Source organism: Stigmatopora argus, chromosome 6 (genome assembly GCF_051989625.1).
Source record: "Stigmatopora argus isolate UIUO_Sarg chromosome 6, RoL_Sarg_1.0, whole genome shotgun sequence".
In the NCBI taxonomy this organism is placed as follows: domain Eukaryota; kingdom Metazoa; phylum Chordata; class Actinopteri; order Syngnathiformes; family Syngnathidae; genus Stigmatopora; species Stigmatopora argus.
In genome coordinates, this window is record NC_135392.1 from 11,576,654 (window position 1) to 11,604,151 (window position 27,498).

Sequence of the window (27,498 nt, forward strand, 5' to 3'; positions counted from 1 at the left end):
TCATTTAAATGATCGAAGGACACCATTTGTCCAAAAGTCTTTGCAGGGGCAACCGCACAAGGGACACTTGTGGCTCGCGGCAGATTATGTACGTAATTATCTCTCTAAATGCTTCTTGCCAAGCACCAGCTGCTCCTCTGATGGCAAACCAGCAAGAACATGGAACATTTTGTGCGATTGACTATTTACTAATGAACAAATGCTCGCCCACGAAAGACTATTTAGATGTAAAAATTGGTAGCTGGCGAAATGTTGGAGGGATAACGGGGTTCGTTGTCAGAATATATTTTCTCTGTGCCATTTATTGGTTGAAGTGGAGTTTATTATCAGGTGTTTGATTTGTCTTAGGGTTATCATCTATTTTTTTTATAGTACTTTGTAATTTATCATCAATCAAATTGAGTCCAGAACTGAAGCTATCGTGTTTGATCTGATATCCGGTGTGTCCACTCAAAATCTGTTTCCACTGCCAACACACTTGTGTTTTACTGACTTCATTTATAGAATTCTTTTATAATTACATCATTAGAATTGATACATTTTCTCAACTTTTTATTCTTTTCATGCAATGCATACAATTCACAATTTGTGGGAAAGAATTAACACTGTAAAATGCTGGCCTCTGTTGGACGAGTTGTGCCAAGTCTGATAACATCATTGTGACAACCAACCCCGATCTCCCCTTTTCGGGTCATTACTTGACAACGATCATTCTGATTGGTTAAATTACAGGCTGTCTGATTTTGTGTGTGTGTGTGTGTGGTGTGAGGGCGAGTTTCCTCAGGGTGGTGAAGCCATCAGCAGTGACTGTCACTCAGTTGCTTTCATGTGCCGTGTTTCAGCGGGTTTTCGCTATCTAGTATGTCTTGCGCATTTCATTACGGAAAAAAAGTCTTATCTGAAGTTCGCAGTCTGTTCTACCCCCCTGCTTTTTCGGGTGTTTAAATAAGGCCATGAATGTTTAATTACTGCGAGAACTGCCAACATATGCTCGATCGCTGATCTCAAGAGTCTTTTTGGAGTGCCCATCACCTTTTCCAATCGAGCCGGGAAGATTAAAAGAGAAGACTTCGTGTTGTTGCCATCCGGACCTGGCGTGACACTTTCATTAACTGCACAAAGCATTCAACGTGTCGGCTCTCCAAGGGTGGCACGAATAACGGCTATTGACGGATGGAGACAAATCTGATGTTCCCCTAAATGCAAGTGCAGTTTGCACGCTCAAGGTTCAGTGGAAATACCTCGGTTCGTAAACCGTATTTTCTTGCGTATTAGCCGCCTCCGCCTATAAGCTGCACCCTTAAAATTGCTTTAAAATCGTTGAATTTTACAATTTCCCTCGTATAAGACGCTCCCTGATTCACAATTTTCAACGCCATATTCATGCTTTAAATAGTGGAAAATCTTTGAAAGGAAAATCTCAAGAAAAATCATTGCACAGGGTATTTTTGCGATTCTCTATGAATCGAAAGGTTTGCACATTTCGGAAGGGTGTTGCCTACACGTAGACACATTTTTCACATTGTATGCAAGATACAGTTTATTTTTTTCTTGAATTTCATTCATAGACGTCAAAATACATTTTGTTAAGCGTTTTATCTGTTTATCTTTTCTCTATTTTGAAATAAATGACCGTATCGGCCGCATTGTCTTGCGTTATGGCGTTTCGTCTGTCACCTTGCAGTTTCGTGCAAGTCAAGTTAAGCGTTTTATCTGTTTATCTTTTCTCTATTTTGAAATAAATGACCGTATCGGCCGCATTGTCTTGCGTTATGGCGTTTCGTCTGTCTCCTTGCAGTTTCCTGCATGTCAAGTCTAATTTGTGCGCATATAAGCCGTACCCGTACCAGTCATCAGTTCTCTATGCGAGAAAATACGGTAAATAATTCATTTATTTACTTATTTACTTCATAATATTCAACTCATCGTCTGCCTTTGACAATGAGAGGTGAACAATTTGTTAAAACTGGGAGTACTGGATGTGAATGCCCTATAGGTCAAGCGTTGTACGCAATGCTCGTTTTTTCCCAGCAAGTCCTTGTTAACTTCCTGTTTTTTCCTAACAAAACACTGAAATACTTTTGTGTGTTTGGGTGTAATCTGGCTATTTCACTCCAAAACCCATCAAGGAAACATTTATCTACTAATGAACTTCCTTTATTTTCCGTCCTTTGCTTTATTTCTATTGTCTAGCGATTCAATCTTTGGCAATGTTTCCTTGTATCTCTTTAATTGTTTGCGTATTTTCAAGCGGTTGTTAATTTGGAGTCAATAGACAAAAGACGTATAGTGCCATAGAGGTCCCTGAGTAAACATTGTTTGCCTTTGTGCATGGATTTCTTGAAAGAAATTGTTCCGTTTCATTCCAGGAGCCGCATCCCATTTTGTTGTTTTATTACTACATAGGCCGGCACCCTGACGGATTAGCTCGACTTTCATCCGAAGCCTCCACCCTGAGCTAACTAATGCGCGCAAATGTCAAAAGTATTAGGAGTATTCTCCAGTAAACTCTGCTAAAAAGCCAATGAGCAGGTACGTGTAAATGACATTTAATTGATATTTAATTCTAATTAGAAAAGAGAAGATATTTCCGCGTTCCATGACAAGTTAGGTATCACCTTTCGCCCCACCCAGTCTCGTTAGCATTTCTCATTGACATCGGAGTGGAAGACAAGACGATCACGGGACTTAATTGTCCTCCAAAGGGACATTAGGCTTACGCAGTAATCAGCTGAATCCTTTGTGAACCCTGAAACATGAAATTAAACCGCCGGTGATTGGCTGATCTCGAGTTAGCCGCACGTTTGCCGCTAGCGAAGGGCAAACTCATTAGACAGGAACTGAAAAAAATATATATCAACCTTGGAGATAATGAGTATAGAATTAAGGCATATTTCATGTAGGTAATAAAGTACGGTTGGTGGATTGCTGTGGCGGTAATATAAAGACACAGCTTTTTGTTTCAGTTTCTATCTTCCCCCGTTGATGTTACTGTCCAGTTTTACGTTGTCATTATCACAGTCAAAACGTCGGGACATTCCAATGGCCGATTTAAGCGCTGAGATGAGTCATTCGGGCACTAAAAGTAGGCCCCAGAAGATGAAAAAAGTTCCAACAGACCCGCGTTGAGACAAATATAATATCTTAACGAGCACCAGTGGCATCCTTTTGGACAATGTACTGGAAAAGTGCCTCTCGTTTAGCAGTTAAAAGTCAGAATATTGGCCACTTTATTTTCTTCAATGGTCCTAATCAGTGTTCTATCTGTAGTTCTCTGATATGCTCTTATCTTTGACATAAAATCTCAGTTTTTACATTTGCTTTTGAACTATTGTTCCGTTTTTGAATGCACCCCTGAATTCTAGCATGCCTGATATTTGACCTTTTGACCTAACATGTTCATTTTTGCCATTCACACACTAGGCCCATCGCCAAATTGTTTGTGTTCAGATCAATCTTAAAAAAGAACTTCCAGTTCACGTAACGTAAATTAATGTAACATGTCGTGTAATGATTTACACCACATAGTTTTACAATTTTTTCTGTCTCCTAATATTACATAAAAAGTACTTTTGTGTTGATGATGGATGGTTTTTCTTCCCACGTTTTGCTACCTGTGCTTAAAACTAACATGACCGCCATATAACTTTGAAAAAAAAAATCTTAAATTAAACTAATAGCCATTTTTATAGTGAATCCTATGCCATTAAACCTAGAAAAAAGGGAGGAAAACTCAATTTCCCTCTTCTTTAATTGTTTTCCTGATCTCTGGCTTTCTGGGTTTTACTCGGGAATCAACGTTAGTTGCACTTAAATAACCTCTGCCAGCTGTCAAAAACCTGACCTAAAACTTCTGCGAGTGTAAGTCAGGTCTTCTTTTCAGGAGAAATCTGAACCTTTTTATTGGAGTGACGCTTCAAAGTGAACGAGGCGCTCGTTTGGAAATAAATTTGCATTTGCTTTTTGAAGTGTTGGCGTCTTAATTGCAATAGAGCCCTTTATCTCATTGGGAGCCCTTACCTGCCTTGTCAACCTCCTGCTCATATTTCCTGTCTCACCAGTACTTATCGTGCTGAATGCCAAATGTCCTGCTGTCCAAACTATGTATTTTATTAACCCGCATCCAATAATGAAAATAGGATAAATAATGGCCTACACAAGAATCTTCAATTCAGTCTACATTATGTTGCATATCTCATATTTAACACTAGATGGAGTTAATCATTGAAATAAATTAAACCTCGTCCACAGAATTATTCATCATTGGTAAAACATATCAGGGCAATATTGCCTGCAGCTTTAATTGTTTAATATTAAGAGAAAATATTCTCCCATTTACTTCTATTCATTTTTATTTATTTCAATGTTTTTAAAGATAAAGGAGAAGCAGTAAATATTTTCTCCTGTATGTATACTGTATTTGCCCGAATATAAGACGACCCCCATTTTTGTTGTTTTGGATGAGTATTGTCAATTCTCTCACTTTTTGGTATAACCATAAAACCGAGCTCTAACCTGTCCATTGACAATGACAGATGTCCAATTCACTTAAACCAGCTGTGGATGCTTATGTTTAAGTGCCATCGATGTCTAGCGCCGTAAATAATTTAACTTTTTAGGTCGAAAATAAACATTAACGAGGCCCGTGAACCAAACTGAATTTGACACCCTTATTGAATTGAATGCTTTTATTGTCATTATACAAGTATCATGAGATTAAAGCTTCACCGTGAAGTGCACAAATAAATAATCAATAAAAATGATGAATAAAAAATAAATAATTAATTAGAAATAAATAAGTAGTCAACATAATAAGTGGTCAGCAACATCAATACGTAGTCAACTTTACTTAAATAAGCTTGTAAATGGCTGCCAATCAATGATTACTTAAAAATACATGCTAAAATAATATATATCTTGCTCTTTTCTTTTTCTGTCAATCATTGGAAAAACATTGGAATACTCTTAAGGCATACCAGGCAACAATACTGTTTCCTTCAAAAACTGTGTGGGTTTCTGACATGTTGTTTGCAGTTGAATAAAAACTAATTGAGTGCAGTAGTATTGAGCCTGAAAGCGTTCTCTGATAAAAAGACAATAAATCGCAGTTTTCGTGTGTTTTTTTTAAAGTTTGACAGATGTGCAGCGTGGAGTCACCGACTGTAATTGCTTGACGCTTTTTCAGTTCAGTCACGTTCAATCTCGTCGCTCAGTGTGCGAGCGCCTTAAGCCGTTCGCCAGACAACCCTCGAAAGGGTTTACTGGACTTTCCACAAGGGGAATTATGGGACAAAGGAGGAGGACGTGGGTTCTCAAATTGTGGGCTGCAAGCCATAGTTTGTTCGTCCTCAAAATTTTTCGAATAGTGATGATATTGTCAGGGCGGCCGAGTGGTTAGCGTGTTCTGGGCTCGAGGGTTTAATCTCAGGTCGGTCCTCAATGTGTGGAGTTTGCATGTTCTTCTCGGACTTGTGTGGGTTTTCTCTGGGTTCTCCGGTTTCCTCCCACATGCGTGTAGGCTGGTTGAACACTCTAAATTGAGTGAGCGTGAATGGTTTTCTGTCTCCTTTGGCTGCCCACCGATTCAGGGTACCCGCGGTCAGCTGTGATAGGCTCCAGCACCCCTTGCGAACCTTGAGGATAAGCAGTACAGAAAATTAATGACAGAGTGAGAAAGGAATCAACAGATGTTTTCAATGTCACTAACTACCACGACACATACTCTTGCCACCTTGACTGGTGCTGACTGGGTGAAGCAAATGCAAAATTTTGACAAGATGTCCACTGTCTCCTAAAGAGTTAAAAAAAACGTTTCGTGAAACTGAGGATACAGAAGGCACTCCCTTACATACATAAGCACCTCTCTTTTTTTCTCTCTCTCTTTCTCTCTCGCTTGCTCCACTTTTCACTCCCTCACTCGCGCATTCTAGCGCCGGTTGCACACCACCACAGTTTGACCACATCTGCCCCGATTCGGACTCCATCTCAACCGGCCCAAAATAAAACAAAAACCCCCAACGATGTGCCAATGCGACTCCTCCGGCACCAAAGCCAAGGCCACCGCGGGCTCCCTAGCCGAAGCGGGCAAACTCTTCGTGACTCACACCACTCTTCACGGCCTGAGGCACGTCTTCAGCGGGGGTTCTTCCTACCCTCGCCGGGTGGCCTGGCTGCTGGCGTTCCTAGCGGCCGTGGCCCTGCTCCTCGCCTGGTCCTCCAACCGGGTGCGCTACCTGCTCTCGTCGCCGGTCTACACCAAAGCGCACATGGTGTACACCAAGCGGCTCGTCTTCCCGGCCGTCACCATTTGCAATCAGAACCTGCTGCTGCCCCGGCGCATGAAGAAGACGGACATTTTCAGCGCCGGGAGGTGGCTGGGGCTCCTGGGGAGGAATTGGCAGTTGTCCCCGGCGGCCAGGGACGCCTTGGCGGCGCCGTCGCAGCCAAGCGAGCCGCCCTGGTCACCGCTTTCACGCATTCTGGACTTCAACCACTTTCTGCCTCCCCCGAGGGAGTCGCAGCCGTCCATGAGGCAGCTTTTAGACCGGCTGGGACACCAGTTGGAGGAAATGCTCTTGTACTGCCGCTACCAGGGAGAGATGTGCGGACCGCGCAATTTTAGCACCGTGAGTGGACCTCGCTCTTCCCTTTTTCTTTTCTTTCTTTCTCTTTTTTTAGCCCACTGCAACAGGTGAGCTGCAGTTGAGTGCATTAGTTTTTGGTCATGCTAGTCTGATCTTTAACTATCGCATCTTTTACAACTTTTCCCCCGATGATGGTTGTCATCAGAGCTGACACCTATTTAAATCTTAACGCATTCACTGCCAGCCCAGAGAATGTGTTGTGGGCAGGGGCGTAGCCCGGGAGTGGGCGTTGATGCTTTGGCCCCACCCGGGCATCCAGGGGGGCCCGGATGAAAATAACTGCATGATGATGGATAACCAACCCTACATTGTCGTATGGGGCAGCGTGGTTCAGTGGGTGGTAGATTAGTCGTCCCCTGACACAGATGTTGCAAGTTCAATTCCCCGCCTAAGTGTCATTGACTAAGATACTTACCCACATTGCTCATAAAGTTGGTGGCTGCCTGTCAGTCAACATGGTTTGAATGTCTGTCACTGTCAATGAATTGCATAAAAGTATCTTAAAAAGCCAGATTTTTTTCCATACCCAATTGCCTTTATAGCTTTAGCAAAAGAAAGTGGAACGTTTTCAAGTTGGGCTTCTCATCTTTTAATTTTTCTGAAAACACGCCTATGAGAAAAAAGTTTAGACATCCCTGTACTATACTTACATTTAATCTTCAAAAACAAAACTATTGCAAAACTACTAAACTAAGGAGTTAATACAGCTCAACTCATTGTTTTGCTCAACAAAATACAATTTAAAAACATCAACAGAAGCTTCATTTCCACCTTATTTCAACTCAACTCTACTCATTGTTTTGTTGTACAAAATACCATTGAAATACATTAACAAAAATTTACAACCCCCCCAAATTTAATGGTGTAAAAAAAAAGCCACAATCTAAACAAATACAAAAGATATGGCGTTGTCAGACACTATATTGCATGATACATTTACAACATGTACACTTTGCTGACTACCACTATTGTACTATGGGTTACTCACATCGCCACTTTACAATGATACATAAATATTTTTTTGCCTTATGGGACACAGGAAGCCATCCTTATGACTTCTCTGGCATCCATTACTGCTGGATTGATGTGTTTATGATCCTGTACTCATAAGAGACCTACACTGGCCCTAATGAAGATTTTTGATTCATGTTGAGTTGCTTTCCCAACACACTCACAGTTGGCCTTTATTGGTTAGCCGCAGTTGTATTGATTGCACTCAATCATTCCACATAGCAACTCCACTGTCCTCGTCAGTGTTTGCGTCAACCTCTGTGCCGCAATAGATTATCCAATTTAGCACAATTGGATGGATATTATGTACAGGATAATTCACTACAAATAATCTTGTAGGTAATCTACGTAATTTATAACTTTCAGGGAGATGATCCATGTTCTTCAATTAGATTTCATAATTAACGGATTGTGCTATTGAGTTTGAGTTTGATAAGGGACAGCACATATTAATGGACATATTTATATTCATGTTAATGAAGATTGTAGCCGAGGGTTAATTTCCATCTTTAGTCCCTTGTGTAGGTACAAAATAAATGATGACATACACTAGACACATAAACACACACGTAGTACAATTTTTGACGTGATCGCAATTTTGTTCATCTAACAGCCAGGCTTTAAGATGATTGGTGAAGAGGTTTGGAGACGGCAGTTCACGTATGTGTGGCGTGGACAGAGAGGGTGCTTTGGCTGAAAGCACTATTTTTGAAGGGAACTACACAGTCACCTCTAGAGCCAGCCCTTTTTGATGTGTTGGAATTTTTTTGTACAAGATCTTGCAGTGGCGGAGGGGCTTTGTGTTGGAAGATTTTGTAAACTAAGGTGACATCTGCATATTTAACAGTATTGTTCCAGTTCACCCGTTTGTGTTTTTTTAATATCTGACAGTGGTGGTGCATTTTTGGCTTTCTGTCCAGTACTTTCAAAGCTTGCTTATAAATTGTTTCAATTGGTTTTGGTGCTGTTTTGCAGGCCGATGACCAACTTGTTAAGCAGTAAGTCATGTGTGTTATGATCATTGTGTCAACATAATTTTGCCGACTCAGGTGTTAGATTATTTCAAATGAACCTAAAATTGAACAAATTTAATTTTATTTTATTTAGCATGTTTTTTTTATCTGTCGTTTGAAGGCTAGTTGACAGTCAAGAGTGATTCATAGGTATTTAAATTCTTGGACTACACTGATTGTTTTTTCTTGGACAAAAACGTTGGGGTCGCTGTTTTTTGTCACTCTTTTTGAGAAGTACTTACAGACAGTCTTTAATATGTTTAAGTGTAGTTGAGATTTTTCAATCTCTGAGTTCCTGTGCAGCATGTTTTTTGTCTTTCGTGTGGACATATAGGACGGTATCATCGGCATACATTTGGCAGGTGACAGTTGAAGGACCACTGCTTGGCAGATCATTTATGTAAAGACTGAATTGAATTGAATGCTTTTATTGTCATCATAAAAGTATAATGTGGAAGGTGGGAGCCCTAAATTGGCCAATTTGGGGATAACAATGTCTGGTCTTATAGTGTTTTGAAGAGCAATGAAGAGTATACTAGTTTAATTAAATCAAAATATATGCATACTGTATATATAGCTGATTGTATCTATTGAAAAAAACTGCCAAGTTAAAACTATTATATAACTATTTAACTTGTACATGAACTCATTGGATCCCATAAAAGATTATCGACAAACATGATATGCTCTAAAAAGTAAGGTTTTTACATTGACCACACAGTAACTCTGGCATATTAACACTTACAACTGAAAAAAACAGTTGAACAACTTTACTATTCCCCTAATAAATACTATAAAGTATTTCTGTAACTCTAGCTTTGCAGTAACAGCAACAGTATACTTCTATTATATATTATAATTAAATCTGTTTTTATACATTTTTAAGAGAAACTATAAAATATTTTTAATTCTTTTAAAATGATATAATTGAAAAAAGGAAAAAAGGTATTTTTAATATGCAATTATGTTATTTTCATATCCTCTTTAACACATTAACACAGCCATCACAGTACAAACTAATTGAACATCTACTGATGACAGTGAATGAGTTAAGTCACATATAGTTTAACCCAAGTACAGATACCCCTTTCTTATGCAAAATATACGCCATGCCTGCATAAACATTTGCAAACACCGCATTACAAGACTATGTTGACTCCCCAAGCTCACGTTTTTCTATAACCCAAAACACATCGAGGTTTTCTATCCTAAAACGCCTCGGGCGTGCATCTTCAAATATGCCAGGGAGGCTTCAACGTTGCTTTCCGAAGGGTGACAAAGTAGCAGCAGCAGCAGCTTGTTGTGCTGATAAACAGAGCAAGAGCCCGTGTTTTTAGGGGTGGTGCATTGTTAATCAATGAAGCCTGGGCGACATGCGGGCGAGCGAGACAAGCTATCTGCGTGAAATAGACTCGGTCGCACTCGAGAGGCATACCAAGCCTGCCTTTTTTCCGTCATGTAGTTTTCAGGACGTATCGACGGGAGCGCAGGCACGCCACCGTTACTGTCGGGGCGCACTCTCACAGCTGTAAATGTGATTTGTTGGGAGTTATTTCCATGAACACGCCTCAGCCCACTGCGCAGTACTCTCGGCTCACTGGAAATAGTCCCTGTTTTTATAAGATGTAACTGAATTCTATTTATTCTCTCGTTGCCTTTCGCCTACTGGCTCACTCTGATGGATGATTTCCGTCATGCTGTATTAAGAAGAAAAGAACCTGTGGAATAGGGTTTGAAATGTTGATTTTTTTTCCTGGTTTATTTTATTGAGAAAAATACACCATGTTGCGCGCAAATTTTGCTAGACTCACACTCGTGAGTTTTTTCTTTGGTTATTTGAGAATACATGGTTTTAAGAATAAAAGAGGCTTTATGATTGAACCCTGTGGAACGCCTTTTCAAGTGCTTAACTCACCCGTTGAAAATGATCCAATCCATTTGAACTCGTTGGGCTGGCTTGTTCAAGTGAATTGATTGGACATCTGTTGCCCCCATTGTTTTAGAGTTCCCTTTCATTACACTTTTGTTAACAGCGGTCCCCAACATTATCATATCGCCATTTTCACTGTGAGTAAGCATGCATAATAGCAAAGCTTGTTAGCAAATACCGCAGGCGCCATATGCCGCACAATAATTTCATTAGGATTCCCGAAGTCGGCCAAAGTAGGATTCGGGGATTGCTGGCCAAAAGGGAACAAGCTTGTTTTGGAGGGCATCCACAAAGAATTTGTATAAGATTTGATTTTGGCCGTACTATTAGTCTTGTTTTGATCTTTGCAATCCTGCAGGGCCATTCCGGTTACGTCCCAGAAGAGAGAAATAATGAGCTGAATGAGCAAAATAAGGCCCCCCATTAATCAGTGCAGGGTGATGCTTATCATCTTATAAGGTTATGGTGTTTGTGCTTCTTTTGCCCTACATTAACATTGGACTGTGGGAGCACATTCCAACTACTTGATGAATAAAAGTGTAATATTCGTTCTATTTAATAGCCCTGTTTTTCTCTCACCGGTTCCCGTGGGGAATGTGAAAAGAGCATGACTCATTGCCGAGTTGCTCATCAACAACCAATCCTAAAATAGTCTATTTTTTATGAGAGTCAAATTATAAAAAGTAAACTTGTCCCAAACACATATTTTTGTACCTGAGTCTGAGTCACCTGATTTTATAATTGATTTTTTGAGGAGGTTTCTTTTGATAACATCCTTGTCCATCTTGATTACTTTACAGCATGGTAGTCATTTATAAAAAAAACACTTAAAAACACAATCATTTCCCCCCTGAACCACCCATGTGGGCCACCCGATTCCAATCTTCTAAAAATGATTTGTAGTACCGCCATACATTTCCTTTGTGTCTTTTGGCGATATCCTTGTAAATCCGATTTTCTTGCTTTCTAGCTCTTTTTTTAAAAAATATCCTAAAAACCAAATCTTCATAAAATGAAATTCTCAGGCCCGATTTCTGATTACGTGATCGCTTGGGGTACATACCTAATTGTTATTCTACCTCTGGCTAATTTTGTTGCCTGTAAACTTGAGCTTGCAAAAATATGCTACTAATCTGAATCGTAATGGAAAAAAAATTCTTTCACTCTCTGGACCTGCCAATCACCTTGACATTAAGCGAGTGTTTTAAAAGCGTAGGAGCCTTATAAATCAAACAAAAGCCTGTCTGCTTTCAACTTTTTCCGTGAGGCGTAGACTTCTGATTTATTTGGGCTACTGATGTCTTCTCTTCAGTGAACTGACAGGCACCTTCATCTGTGAACAATCCATTTCTCACAGGTGTTATTTTCTACTTTGTGTGACTGTCAAAGCTCATTTTTTTGGTACAACGTTCCGTCTGGTATCAACGGCAGAGACGGGAATGGTGGTTCTTTTAAATTTCTTTTGGTTGGGGTCTCTCTGTGTGGTGCTCTCTCGGGGAGTGATCGCCCAGGGCAGTCTTAACAATCTCAGGCTGTCACTCTGTGAATTATTCTGCCAAGATGGTAGCATTTTTAGGGGGTGGCGTCGACACAAATGGGTCGATGACGTCTAATGTTTTTTCACACCGGCGGGCACCATCTGATAGTTCATATAAATGAATGCTGGGCATGCCATGTGACTGCAATATGAGATTTGTAGGTAAAGGAGCTTAGGGATTACAAATATTTGCTTAACTTTTATGTAAAATAGACGAGAGCTCGCTCAGTCTCAGTGTCCCCGTCGTTATAGTTAATTAGCTTTTCTTTGAGTTTGACCTTCTAGCTTTTCAGTTTGTGATCGTATAGGTGGGGGGTTGCTGCTTTGACGCCAAATGGAGGAGTTGTCGTGTTGTAAAGAAATCTCTTATTAAAGACTCCCATCTTGCTGTCCCAAGGTCACCACGAGTTCCCCTCCCTCTGCTTGCAACACTTGACTCAATGCAGACGGTTACCACAGCAACACGTACCTAGCCTTAACTTTGTCTCCACGCTGTCAACATTTGCACGCAGAAAGGTAGCTGAAGGCGAAGCTTACTTGAGAAAGAATGGATTTCCCTCGCATTGGGAAAAACACTCGAAAAAACTGTTATCATAAATGGTAAACTTTCCTGCAACGGAAAACCTGTTAAATGTTAACTGTCAAATTTACGACAAACTACATATTAACTGTTTTACAGCAATGAACTGTAATCAGACATCTCTGTGCTACCATTCTCATCCTCTCTATAACCAGAGATTGAAGGAGTTTATCATTGCAGCAGTTAAACCTGCTGACCCATGAGTCCAATCTCGCTTCAGTTTTCAGTACGTGTTTTCCTAACCTATATGCACAGCACTTCCTCCATTCGGGTTGTCATCAGCTCGGTAGTCAGGACGCTCAACTGCCAAAATAATAGTGTGGCTTCAAATTCTGGTTAAAAATGATTATATTGGATCACAGTAAAACATGTTAACTTAAGCACTTTTCTATAGAAAGCTTACTGTGTGTGGCCCGGTGGATGAGTGGTTAGCTCGTCGGCCCCACAGTGGGAGACCTGGGTTTAAATCCAGGTCGGTCCACCTGTTTGGAGTTTGCATCTTCTCCCCGGGCCTGTGTGGGTTTTCTTGGGGTACTCTGGTTTCCTCCCACATCCCAAAAACATGCATGGTAGGCTGATTGGACATTCTAAATTGCATGAGTGTGAGCGTGAATGGTTGTTTGTCTCCTTGTGGCCTTCAGGGTGTCCCCTACCTCTGCCCCGAAGTCAGTTGGGATAGGCTCCAGCACCCCTGCGACCCTAGTGAGGATGAAGCGGTTCAGAAAATGAGATGAGATGAAAACGTATTGTGATGCAATTTTTCTGACTATATCACCATATTGATAAATTGTCACACTCCAAACGTGTAGTACTTGTTGCAGCATCAACATTGTTTAGTATTCTGCCCAAAAATCTTAATTTCAAATCTCATTTCCGCTCTTTTTAACAAGAGCAGCCTCGATGGTCCTTGATCATTTCTTTCTTGTTAAACAAATGACCCATTTACTTTGGATACTGGAGGCTTTTCATCCAGCTTGTCTCACCGCACGTTGTGTAAAGCATAATTAGCAGGTGAGATGCCACCAGATTTGCTGGCATGATACCACAAAGGGCGATGATGAAGTGTGATGCGATGAAGGTGAATGGGGCATATTTGAAGGGTGGTGAAATCAATGTTGTGCATCCCCCACCCTGACAGTGTTGGCGGTGAAAAGACTCTGGACCAACTTGTATATTTCGAGGATATTTCTTCCCCAAATACTCTTACGAAGCACACTTTAATCTACAACACTCTCCTTTCTTGACAGAATTCGATTTCTTAAGATCCATGGATCTGCAGTTTTCGACGTGGAATTTAAGTAGTGGGTCATGAACCTTATAGCAGCTGGCTCGTAAACTGTCAAAGCAGTATTATTTTGTGGATGCAATAGAAAACGGCAATAATCACTCCCTCACATTCTCATTCTCATCTCATTTTCTGAACTGCTTTATCCTCATTAGGGTCACGGGGGGTGCTGGAGCCTACCCCAGCTGACTACGGGCCAGAGGCGGGGGACACCTTGAATATTTGGCCAGCCAATTGCAGGGCACAAGGAGACAAACAACCATTCACGGTCACTCATACCTAGGGGCAATTTAGAGTGTCCAATCAGCCTACCATGCATGTTTTTGGAATGTGGGAGGAAACCGGAGTACCCGGAGGAAACCCACGCAGGCCTGGGAGGAACCTGCAAACTCCACACAGGTGGACCGACCTGGATTTGAACCCAGGACTCCAGAGCTGTGAGGCTGACGCAATAACCACTCGCTCCACCGGGCCGCCCCTCACAATCTATGCAAGTAAAAAAAATACTGTCTGTTCTGGGATCAGGGCAGATTTTTCCCGTGGTCTGGGGTGCTTTTTCCCCGTGTTTCTACTTCTAAAATACATTCATTATCACCAGCATGCAAAATTAAGTGAGCTTGTAACGCCACTTAAAGCTAAGTAATATATAAAATAGTATTTAACGCTGTAGTATATAACCGTATATACAAGTAGCGTACTCTGAGTGAGCAAACATGGAGCACGCTGAGGTTCCCAAAACGACAAATAAATCCTCTGAATGTCCATTCAGTATTTAAGATTTGTTTTTTTCCCCCGTGTGAATGTCAACATGAAGGTTAAACTGGTTAGTTATTGAGAGTGGATGCTTTCATTCCAGGCTCAGCAATACCGCACATTTCATACTGGATGCGAGCCATTTCTTTCCATTTCCTAATGTCCGTTATATTCAATTATACTTCCATTAGTTGACTGGCATGCATCTTTGGCCAATAGGTCACAGCTGTGCTTTTTAGTGTCACAAATGGAAAATGGAACACTCAAACGCGATAACACCATGTAGTCTTATGGTTTCTTTTTATTAGAGTTGTGAGATGTGTATTGATTAGATTTGTCTTTGTCAGATCTTCACACGCTACGGAAAGTGCTACACCTTCAATTCTGGCCAGGACGGGCGACCGCTGCTGTTGACCATGAAGGGCGGCATGGGCAATGGTCTGGAGCTGATGCTCGACATCCAACAGGACGAATACTTGCCTGTGTGGGGAGAAACAGGTGAGATTCCTGCAAATTGGCTCCGAACACCATCAGAAAAAGTCTCCGCCTAATCCCATTACTGCAAGTGTTTTGATCGACTGCTCCAAATTGTTTAGGCAGATTCCAAATCAGTCCGCTGGTTTAACGGAAAGTGTTTTTTCTGGCTCAAACGAAGGCCGAGGTGGCGTCACAGTGAGATATTTAGCTTCATTATGTCAAAGGTTTTCGTGCTTGAGGTTGCATGAAATTAGGCGCAGATGGCCAACTCCAAATTGTCTATGCCGAAAACACTGATTGACTTGGAGAGTCGCATCTGTGATGCGAAAGTGCCATCTAATGCGTTCCAAATATAATAGCTGATGTCATGCAATCTGTCTTTGTTCCTTGGCTGTTAGGATTAGCGCAAATCCCATCCACTTGCCACAATCTAAAAGCATTTACACAAGCTGTTTTCGTTGAACGTGTTTCCCATATGAAGACAAATGGATCAATCGGATTTCATTGCAATACAACTTGATCAGCGGGACGCTCTGTCCGTACTCAACATAATTTCCAAATAGACAGAAGCATTCATCAGACACAAAATCAATAGAGACGACAGGCACTTCCATTGATGGTCCACTTCAAGTTAATGACCTTGCTGCCTTCTACAGCGAATTTCATATATATTGCCCTCTCACCCCCCTAAAAAATGTGACTCAGATTTTGTTTATTTAAGCTTGTAACTGTCCATAATGATATCAACACATGTTGCTGCGCCCCTTAATTGAAAGTAACCTGGCACTTTGACGCAGACGGTGATAAAGAGCATCAAGCGGGGCGGCAAATGCAGCAGGAAGCCGACATCTTACACTTGAATGAATCCCAGCTGCTCTTCTCGGCTTTTCTTAGTATCCACAAAACAAGAAAATCCACTGTATGGTTTCCCTGCTTCTCTAGCTCAAAATATATCCATAAAAACAACTGTCATTTTTGCAATATACGAACGCAAGTGGGTGGAAAAAAGGGGAGAGCGCCAGACACGAAAACATCTCGGACTCCATTAACATTACATTTCAGGCAATTACTGAATGGTCAATATCTCACATTTATGCCTAATGAATCTACAAGCAAGCATAGCGATTACTAAACTAAAAACCTATCGGAAAATATTAAAACCAGGATTTTTTGGTGCACTGGCCCAACAATTCGGCTCCAATGTCATTTTAATAGCTCTTCATTTGGAACTAGTCATTTTTTACTTTGTCAAAGCAGTCTTCATTAAGATTTTTTCATCAAAACAACAGAATCCTTAGCGGCTGGTCCATTTCATTTTATGTGCTCCTCCTGTTCAGACGGAATAGAATAAATAGTGTTTGTAGTGTTCATGATGTAGCAATTTCCTATCTATTAACCATTTTCCAATCAAATGATTGAATTTCTCAGAGGAAAAAAAAAACAAGTAAAACCCTGGCAGCCACAACGGGAAACTAAAAAGATGAAAAAAAAAACCTGTCTTCACTTTCATCACGTCCCGTAACAGACTCTGGTTTCCTGGCCAACGGGGAAACAGGATTCAAACTGTGTTTTGCACTTTTCGGTTTATTTTATTACTGGCTCAGTAAAGTCCAACTTGTCAAATTCAGTATAGTACCCCCTTAAGGTGTAAATATACAACAAACCTTGATCATTTACGCGGCTACCCCAGAGGATTATTTTGCAATTAGTTGTGGTAACTGTAACAGTCAGCATGAAAAACACAGTATTTTCATTGCATGACTGAATAAATAAGTGATGAATGAATGAATTCGATCCATGCCCTCCCTCGCCTTCCGTTTCGGTCTCCAGACGAGACATCGTTCGAAGCTGGAATCAAAGTTCAGATCCACACGCAGGACGAACCGCCATTCATCGATCAGCTGGGCTTCGGAGTGGCGCCGGGTTTCCAGACCTTTGTTTCCTGTCAGGAACAACGGGTGAGTCCCAGCCAAGTTGATGTATGGCCTCCTGAACACACGAGCGGATGGAGAAATTCACCTTCACCAAAGTTTTGCGTACCTTTCCTATAAAACCAATCTGTCGGACATGCTGTTAGACCTTTTAACATTGTCGATCCTCCTTTACCACCCACATAAACTTGTTTATTGTCCCAGCCATTATAGCAGTGATGAATTTCAAGGTTCGTTTTGGGACATTCACCATCAAACACGCCTGATGCTATCTTGGCGTGCTCCCAGCTTCGCGCGTGCTACAACACCCGCATCTTCGTACCCCTGCACCATCCCTTGCCACACAACCATCTGTTTGCATATTTCTGCCCTCACATCATAATGCCGCTGAGCTTTTACTGGGCTTTTTCCACTAGTGCTTATTTAACATTTAAACAAGTCCTTTGTGGCTTTAATTAGTTGTAAAAGGCATCTGAAGTGTAGGGAGAGGTAGTGAAGATATTTTTTTTGCACTGTTATTGAATTTAAGACAATAAAATAACTATTTGGGAGGCAGGGTGGAAATTAAATGTCTGAATTGCCCAGAAAAATTCAAAGAAAGCTTATTTTTGGTCTTTTTTTCTTGGAAATGCTGAAATTAGATATGTCAACTCGCTAATTTTGAATAAAAAGTGAACGTGTAAGAACAAAATTAGTTAAGTTAAATCAATAACAATAATAATTTTTAAAAAACTGTAATTTTGGTCTTTTTTTCTTGGAAATGCTGGAAGGAAATATTTCACCTTGCTAATCTTTGAACTAAAAGTGAACGTGTATGAACATAATTAGTTACGTTAATCACTAACATATAGCAACAGTTCGTAATTAAAACCCCTTAAAATAATTTTCAGGGTCAATTAGTTTACAAGGAGAATACCGTAGTTGGTGTTGCCATAGTGACCATGTAGCTTACCTGCCTTCCACTAAACTCTGCCGCAATTTCAAAATTTTCAATTTGAATTAAGTTTGACTATCCTCTAACGTTTGCAACGTCAATGTTAATTACAGCGTGTTACCTGGTTGCTACTTAGTTGTAGAAACATTTATTTTGTTTCATTACATTTTCAATGCCCCTCCAAAACTGACATTTTCTGATTAAGAATTATTCTTTGGATCCATTTCCCATCATTTAAAAATAGTCAGCAAATCAAAGCGCACATACGTTCTTTAGTTTTTGCCAAAATTATACAAAAACATGGCCATTTATTTCCAGTGGTGCATTCATTTCTAATGGGAAATAAAATGACCTGATGTCAACAGGAAAAATCCCCACAATGTACAGAAGGTGAAAATCCGGATATCATAGCAATTTATCTAGAAATTGCAGCTTCTAGTTTACTTTAGTGTTATTTTATTTTCCAACTGCGACTTGGGTACCCTTTCTAACCACTTCCAAATTCCAGGGGGCACTCTCAGCAACATTTGCCGTGTTTGAAACTGGGTCACTTGCTCTAAACACTTGAGTTAAATATCGCAAATAGACCATGATTTTCCACAAACTGAGTGTGGGCAGTAGAATAGGTCATGTCATCACAGAATAAATGTATTTTTTCCAACGCAAATGTTGGAAATCACACATAAAGAGGCTTAAATGACCCTTGTGGTAGTTACGCACTGTGGGGTGCATCATCAAACATCATTTCACTAAGCATTCTGCCCATGAAGACTAGTGGGAGAGATTTGTTTGTGCTCTAGCGAGCGGTTCAGCCAGACAAATCCTGTGCTATGCTGTAGCGTGCATCCCATCAAGGGGTCCCAAAAATAGAGGATAGCACTTTGAGTCGCTACACGTCCACACTTGACTTGCAGGCAGGCTGCAACGGGAGATTTTTACATTCCGCCAGTGTGTTCAGACGACTGTCCCTCCTTGTTATTCTTTACCCGACAAGCAGAAATCCATTAAAAGGGGGACATTATGCATTTTATTTTAGAATTCAAAACAGTTCCCAGGTGTCTTAACTCTTTTGGCTGCCATTGAAGGTGATAAATGTGCAATCTATTTTGGCCGGAAAGGCTGACAGTGACAAATCAAACAGATAGTTTAAAAGATAATTAAAACAAGCTATTACGAGTAGGAATTTTAAGTTTATTTACTAAGTGGATTAATACATGTACGCGCTATTAAATGCATTTGTTGCGTGAATGCCGCAATGCAGTGTGTGTTTACTTTTGTTTATTGTTTTGTTTTTTTCTTTCATTTTATTGGTTTTTTATTTAGTGCGTTATTATATATAGTGTTTGTTGTTTTCCCTTGCTTTGCTTCTGTAAGTTATTCATTTGCTTTTATATGGAGCCCAGGAAGAGAGGTTTTCACAATGGTGAAGAAGAATAGGGATCCTAATAACCATAAACACAAGACAGTTATGATGGATTGGAGGTCTGTCACCGTCAATAGCTGAATTTACATAGAGCCAAATATTCCCATTATAATCAGAATATAGGACTGTTCATTCATTTACAACACTTTATCTAGGTTAGGATGGATGACTACTAAAGTGGTCACCATTATGGTTCTGATTCCGATTTTAGGGCATTGCTGGGTCTGTACTTCGTTTTTTTTGTAACTACCTGTTAATTTGGGGGAAACATTGAAAGCCTTAATAAGAAAATGTAACATTTGTTTATTTTTATGCAGCCTCAAAAGTGGTATAGAGCATCACAAATTTTTTGGCAGTATCAATATCTATCATGACGCCAGTACTAATTAATTACTGATTTATTCATTAATTTCGCAGGCAACAAAAACAATTAAAAATAGAGTTTCAATGTAATATCCTCCTCATTCAATAACATGTATATGTGTTTTTGTTTGAGTATGCAAAGGACCAAAATTGACATTTCTTGTTAAAAATGATCAAATTGTCAATGGTTGCCGTGACTATTACAAATGAGACAGCCATTATTCCGCCTCTATTCCGCTAAGCCAATAACCACTGCGGATTTCGTTACCATGACGACTCAGAACGAGCCCGATTGGTGGCTGCTCTTAGCGCGTTGAATGTAAAAACAACATTGCGATGCACACGCAAGGCCCTACAATGATTGCATGGATGATATTATTCCTTGTAGAGTAAAGACCAAGCCTGATTACACTTTGCTAGCGTGTCTATCTACAACGTCAAGTAAGTGCCGTTAGCGCAAATATTTGCATCCAAACATGCAGCTCAGCTCTGATGTGGTGTTTTATTTTGAGAGTGAAAAGATGCACCGGAAAAAAATGATTTTGTTCAAATTAGCAATTGTTAAAAGTGGTTAAAAGTTGGTGTCGCTTCCGTATGAAATTGACTCACGACAACTAATCAAAAGAATCGAAAATTGTTTTCAGAGTTAATGAATCAAAACTTTATTCAAATAGCTAAGTCCGCCATCTTCTTCTGTTTTTTTCCCCATGAATTTGTTCAGTTCCAATGATGAGAGATGTCCAAACTCTTAGCATCCAATCAGTCTTGAAATCAGCTAATCACTAGAGACGTCCAATCTATTTGAACTGGAATGATGGCAGCGAATTAACAAATTGGTTGCACATTTACAGTAAATTTAAACAACTGTTTAGTAATTGGAGTACAAAAATACCTTACAGGTTCATTTTGAGAAATAGTCAGAAAAAAAACTAACTCAGCAGTTTCACTTCACACTTTTCAGATAGTCAGATACTCAAACAGTCAACTACTATTTGTATAGCAGACATTGAAAAGTCACTTTCCCATAATGTGTCCTCCTTTAATATCTTTTTCGATATTTCCCCCTGGAATTCCACACTTATTTTTTGTTTGTTTTACGATCCGCACTGTGCCACGTTTAGCGAATATCCAGCCCGAAGGGCTCATAGCGAGCCATAAGGATCAGCCGAAGAGTCTCATAAAATCAATGATATGAGGGACGACGCTTGTGCTTGTCTGCCCAATCGACTGGAAAAAGAAAAAAAAACGTGGTTTGTCCGTAAATGCCGCAGAATTAAACAGGTCCCTTGCTGGGAAAATGCCACATTGTCATTTTCTATAAGTTATGATCTCGGAATAATAATGGGGATAATAACCGCTTTCAAAATGACATGCATTGATTGACGTCCAAAGGTGCGATCGATAGCACTCGGAAGGAGATTTGTTTACACTTGGCAGCATAAATAAGTTCACATTTCAGAGCACTGGAATGTGTCAAAGATCATGACAGTAAAACGAACATCGCCTGCTGATGTCACAGTCAATACGACCACGGATGCTAATTGCCGTTTACCTTCCAGCCGCAGTTTAGCTCATGGATTTGACAAATTATGCATCCGTTATTCATTACCTGGAGGAAACACATACTAACTTTATACTGAGTCTCGATCTGATAAATAGGAAAAGTATTAAAGACAATTTTACCCCATTTTATTAAAGGTGCCTCAGTATTTTATCATATAAAAGACTTATTAGTACAGGAAATGTTATAACAAAGTGAGAAAAAGTGCTATTTTTGCAAAAGTGTCCAGCACAAATTAAGTTTGCCAAAAATTTATGTTTAAATCATTAGTTTGACATGAATACCTGCTGTGTTAACTTGAACATTTTTTATTCAGATTTTCTTGACTTTTTGACCTTTTTCACTGATTCAAAAAGTAGTCTATGAAATAAGAATACGACTCAATCATTATGTTCAGGTTTGTGCCTCTTTTTTTTGTTTTGTTTTTGTTTTTTGTTCCACTGAGTAACTCCAATGGGGAACAGACACATTGGGGTTTTAATAGAAAACTGTAAATCACACAGCGGCTTCTAATTTACTGCAGCTTGATGAATTGTTTGAATTGATGAGATGGAAGCGCACGCAGAGGTTGTTTATGTCCTACTGTTACATTGAATGCTCAGGCAGCTGAAGTGTAATTAATTAGTCTTAATATTTAATGGCACGTAAAATAGAAAACACACTCCACTCGCCAGATATGTCTTTGTTACACCACCAATAACACAGTTCGTCGAGAACCAATTCTTCCGTTGACATGGATCTTCAGTTTTGCGTCGTTTTTTTTATTTTTTGTCTCCCCAACCAGCAAAGTACGGCGCCTAATTAAAACCATTAGTTTTTTCGGAACATAACATTGCATTCACATTGAAGATCCATTTTTTTGTTCAATACAAAACAGGCATTGTTTTTAAAAATAATGGTTAATCCCAATTAGACAACAACAGGTATATTCGGCTAACGTGCGATTTTAAGATATGGATCAAATATTGGGGGAAAAAAATAGGATCTATACCACCAATATGTGGATATATTATTCAGGGTTACGGTAGAGGAGACATTTTGTTGGACACATTCATTTGGCGTTGTCACTGCCTGTACTGATACTGCCATCAAGCCATCCCTTGTAAAAGAGAATAATGGTCACTATAAACATACACACACACATTGAATGAGTAGAACTTAATAAAAATCTGATCTGTCTGCTAGACATGTCATAAATATGCTGAATCATTTGATTTATATGATTACTTTCATCTAAGTGAGATGTTTTGGCCCGTGCTCGGTCGGCCATGTTCATTTATATGTTGTTTTCTTTCGCTTTGACGTGCCCGATTGCTCAAATGTATATACAGCCTCGACTATTTACAATCATAATATTCAGTGTTCTTTGAATGCAACTGTAGCATTTTTTAAATTCAAAAGTTATTACACGCTACGTAAAACACCATCATTTAAAATGAACACTACAAAATCGTTTGCAGTATACTAAGGTCATTTTTTAATGCAACAACAACAATATTTCCCACAAAGAGGCTCAAAAAGTGGATTTAAACAAAGCTCAATATCTATAAATGACCTATTGACTATCAAAAAAGCTGTCACGTCATCCATCGATTAAATGTGGCAGCCTAGTTGGCCCTCCAAATGAAAACATGATTACGATGTGTCGGCTACAAAAAAAAAAATCAGCCCTGACATAAGTTGCAAATGAAAAGGTGTATTTTTAAATGTGGAAGGTTTAAAATTAACGCTAGTAAACATGCAGTGTAAATCCAACATATGCTGTAATAAAACCTTCCATTGCCCCTTTTTTTTCGTTGTCAGTTGACCTATTTGCCACCACCTTGGGGAGACTGCAAGGCCACCCCAATGGACTCGGACTTCTTCAGCACGTATAGTATAACCGCTTGTCGCATAGACTGTGAAACTCGCTACCTGGTGGAAAACTGCAACTGCAGGATGGTCCACATGCCCGGTAAGAACTGACATTATTTTAGCTATTAATAACTGGTCTTGTGGATCCTCAGTGTCCTCGCTATTATCCCGCAGGAGATGCACCCTACTGCACCCCTGAGCAATATAAGGAGTGCGCAGATCCAGCATTAGGTAAGCCATATGGTTCGTTGCAGAATTGGAGGATGATTTACCTTCAAAATTCTTGAAAAATACCTATCAAAGACTTGATTTGCTCATTTAAAATGTGAAGGGTGGAAGGTAAAATGTCTCCTCTTGTCCGGAATAATCCATAAATGTTTCTCGGTGACTGTCGCTCTTAGTGACACCCTCGATCCGCTGTCAGTTTCCTAATTGACTCGCACTTTCGGATGTCTACATGACAAAACCTCATCTGTCAGCACCACCTCGCGGCTACACAACACCGCCACTTCCTCTCTTTCCACAGACGTTGTTTATCATGTCGTAGCCACGATCAATCCCCGCTTGACTCCTTCGCATTCTCCCCACATAGACTTTTTGGTGGAACGGGACAACGACTACTGCGTCTGTGAGACGCCGTGCAACTTGACACGTTACGGAAAAGAGATGTCCTTCGTCAAGATTCCTAGCAAGGCTTCGGCCAAGTACCTCGCTAAGAAGTTTAACAAGACGGAACAGTACATCGCGTAAGTACTTTCAGATTATAAAACAATACCTACCACTAGGATCATTATTCCATTTGGATAATTCTCTCTAATTCCTACAGGTATCGGTGTACGCATAACGTAAATTTTGTGAAATTTGGGCGCTGCGGTTTATTATCATGTGCACTTTATAGTTCGGTAATACTCAGTCCTCAGTTAACTCGGATTTATTGAGTGGAAAATCTAGATTATCTTTGATATTCTTGTTTGATTTCTAAGTCGGCGGGTGACCCAAATATTTGCATAGAAGTTATTAAAAAGTCAACTTTACATAACGTGTAGCTCATTTAACGAGCGATCTTCCGATTCGCTCGCCACGACTCTCGCGGAAAACACTCGCGTCCTCAGGTGAGGAGACAACAGCGAATTTAATTGGATTATTCCATTTTGTATCGAGTGTTTCTCCGTCAAATCTGCTTAAAAGATTCAGTTAAGTTATTAAGTCGTCAGGAAGAGGGTGCAGGAACAGTTGAATCTTTCATCTATGGTTCCCGGCGGAGCAGTTCAGGACAAGATAATTACACCAATGCTGTCAGAGCGCCCCTAAAGTCACTCCTTTAATTCCATCACTTAGAAGTCAATTCACCCACCTTATTTTCTCTGTTTTGATCTTAATCGCTCTCATGTCCTCGGGGATGGATCGAGGAAAATATTCATGGGATGCCAAGATTGCGACCTTCAGGCAGCAGGAGGAATACGCACATCAACACCCACATAGGAGGCTTAGTTGGACTTTTCAGTGACAGTTTCTGTTGCAAATCTTCTCACTCGCTTTGGTTCGCGGGCCACGTTAATGCCAACATGATCTCATGTGGACCAATTAACTCTTGGCCCAAAAAGTTAACTTATGTGCCAATATTGATGGCGCCAGATCACACAATTCGCCAACATCTGGTTTTGAAGCGCCCTTGTTGAAAAAATGAAAGCATTTAATTATGTACGTACATACTGAATGAGCTACAAAGTGTCTGGCAGGCAGAACAACCCGGTGGGCCGGATTGGATGCCCTAGTGGGCCACTTGCAGCCCACAGGTCGCAGCTTTGATAGCGTAAGCTATTCATGACGCTAGCAGCGATCATTATATGGTTGGTTATAACGCATTTTCAGTTAATCCTGAAATATCACCCCGAAGGAAATTCTCTATAACTTTTTGTGGCCACTTTAATTTTACGACCAAATAGTCTCTGCTGGGCGCCAGTGGGCGTCCCCATCCGTGGACCGTGGGCCGTGTTGCGCTCGTGTAAATCTCAAGTCTTTGGCAGGGCGTATAACACTATCCGCAGGGAACCTGTTGAAGTTAAAACTCTCAAAGAAGAAGCGTAGGAGAGAAGCTCCCACACTGCTTTTCCTTACTTTGCGGCGTGAAAACAAGATCCATTATTTAGGTGAACCACCCCTGCTCGTCTCGGAAGGTGGGCTGTTCTGCGTGCCATTATGTAAAACACTGTCTTTGCAAGGATCAGTGTTTTATAGCAACTTCGATGAAAACACGTATAAAGAAATAGCCCTACTTATTGATTGGTTATACCTTAACTTGGGAACACCAGGCTGCCCGGGTGAAAGATGTTGCTTATAAAGTCGCTGTAATAATGCATTGAATATATGGTGGCTGGAAGTCCAGAAATCAATCTTCCAACCGTTTTACTTATCGGGTAATAAATGAGAAAACAGCGCTAAGTGTTCACCAATAGTAATGACTCCTCAACAAAATGGTGGAGATAATCAACTTGGGTTTGGCTGTCAGTGTACTCTTGGATTTCACTTTTTTTTAGCGTTGTAACTCTTAAGACTCGTCCTGGATTAGTGCGAGTCCCAACTGCTAAAAATGTTGGTCTCAGCCATTGTGGTTTTGACCAAGGAAAACATATTAAATAAATACTGGCAACCCGGATTTTCCCATGAATCAGATTTCACTGTTAAAGTCAAATTTTATGTCAAAACTTTGAGTGTAAAAATGATAAGGTGTATTTACGATTATTGCTGCGAGGTGGATGGAGAGTTCGGGTTTTCAATGATTCCCACGTGATAGTGGACCTTTAAAGGTATATTCAGCATCTGTGACATTATGGAACATTGCCCTGTGACCAACAATACTGGTTCTCAGAATGTTTTTGTGAGCAGATGCTTCGTCGAATTCACCCAAAGCTACTTTGACACTGACAGCTCATTTCTTCCCGTGGCTCCAATTTTACTTTGAAAAAACTTTGCCGAGCAGACGAGAATGGCCGCACGACTCCGCGCGTAGTTAATCTCATCTCTGCGGAGACGCTCACGTCTTCTGAATAACAGTTGGCCTTCGGACTCCAAAAAAGGCCTTTTGTTTTCTTTTTTCCGAAGCGGATCCCCAAGGACCTCGAAGCAGCGCAGTTTCTAGTTAACAACAACCATCATTTATGCCGTCGCGCCCCGGAGGCGTCCATCTTCTCTAATTTGCGTCAATATCTGTCTGCAGAGATAACCTTCTGGTCCTGGATATCTTCTTTGAGGCTCTCAACTATGAAACCATCGAACAAAAGAAGGCCTACGAGTTGGCGGGGCTACTTGGTAAGCCTGCTCATTGTGCATATGTATTGCTTAGAGAATAGACTGTGACCTTCTTCTGCATTTCAGGTGACATCGGGGGTCAGATGGGGCTTTTTATCGGAGCCAGCATCCTCACCATCCTCGAGCTTTTTGATTATCTCTACGAGGTGAAGTATCACTGAATCATCACTTTGCATTCTGTGACTGAACGCCGCTCGATAATATCTGCGTTAAACGTTTCAAATTTCAAAATGGATGTCGTCGTCCTTTTTTAAAAATCCAATTGATCTAAATTACACATCCAAAAATAACAGGCTCACGAAATGTGTACACGATTTCGGGCAAAAACGTGCAATTCCAACAAAATCTGACAATCCCCATTTATTTTCAATGGCCCCATTCATTTTCAACGGGGAAAAAAAGAATAACCTAAGAGCGTAAATTATAAGCACTTTTCTCAGAAAAAAAATCCTAAAAAAAAGACATCCAAGTCACTCTTCTATTGAAAATACCATCCCCGCCACACACGCATCTCAAATACATTAACATTTTAACTGTAATATTTCAGATGAGTCATAAATGAGTCAACTCTCACTTAAGGAGCTCTGAGAGCTTTTCGCCTGACATCTCTATTTGTTTGCCTCGCTTGGTCAATGGGGAAACATGCACGGTATTTACAGCGGCGGCGAAATCTCATTTTGACCTGGCAGATGCTTTCACCGCGAACGGCGTGGGTGTGACGTGTGGCGTTTTGCCCTGCTAACACGTCTCTTTTGTATGTCCCGCTCCCCAGGTGATCAAATACAAGCTGTGCCGGTGCGTGAAGAAGAAACACAAAGGGCGCAACAACAATGACCGAGGCACTGTGCTGAGTCTGGATGATGTGAAGCACCATGTCAGTACACCCGAGGTGG

The 27,498-nt window shown here is 40.5% G+C and overlaps 1 protein-coding gene across 5 annotated transcripts in view; it reads left to right on the top strand.

Moving 5' to 3' along the window:
• Positions 1–27,498, top strand: part of asic1b (acid-sensing (proton-gated) ion channel 1b) — a 108,996-nt gene that overhangs the window by 74,622 nt on the left and 6,876 nt on the right. For 2 of the 5 annotated variants that reach the window (XM_077602464.1, XM_077602460.1), the window contains 8 exons: positions 15,101–15,251; positions 17,061–17,188; positions 23,246–23,396; positions 23,471–23,527; positions 23,889–24,042; positions 26,514–26,605; positions 26,672–26,751; positions 27,378–27,479. In XM_077602464.1, the coding sequence (XP_077458590.1) occupies positions 15,101–15,251; positions 17,061–17,188; positions 23,246–23,396; positions 23,471–23,527; positions 23,889–24,042; positions 26,514–26,605; positions 26,672–26,751; positions 27,378–27,479 (915 nt within the window). Of the gene's footprint in view, positions 1–5,874; positions 6,627–15,100; positions 15,252–17,060; positions 17,189–23,245; positions 23,397–23,470; positions 23,528–23,888; positions 24,043–26,513; positions 26,606–26,671; positions 26,752–27,377; positions 27,495–27,498 lie in introns of those variants that run through there. The other 3 variants (XM_077602461.1, XM_077602462.1, XM_077602463.1) reach the window with 3 other exon arrangements.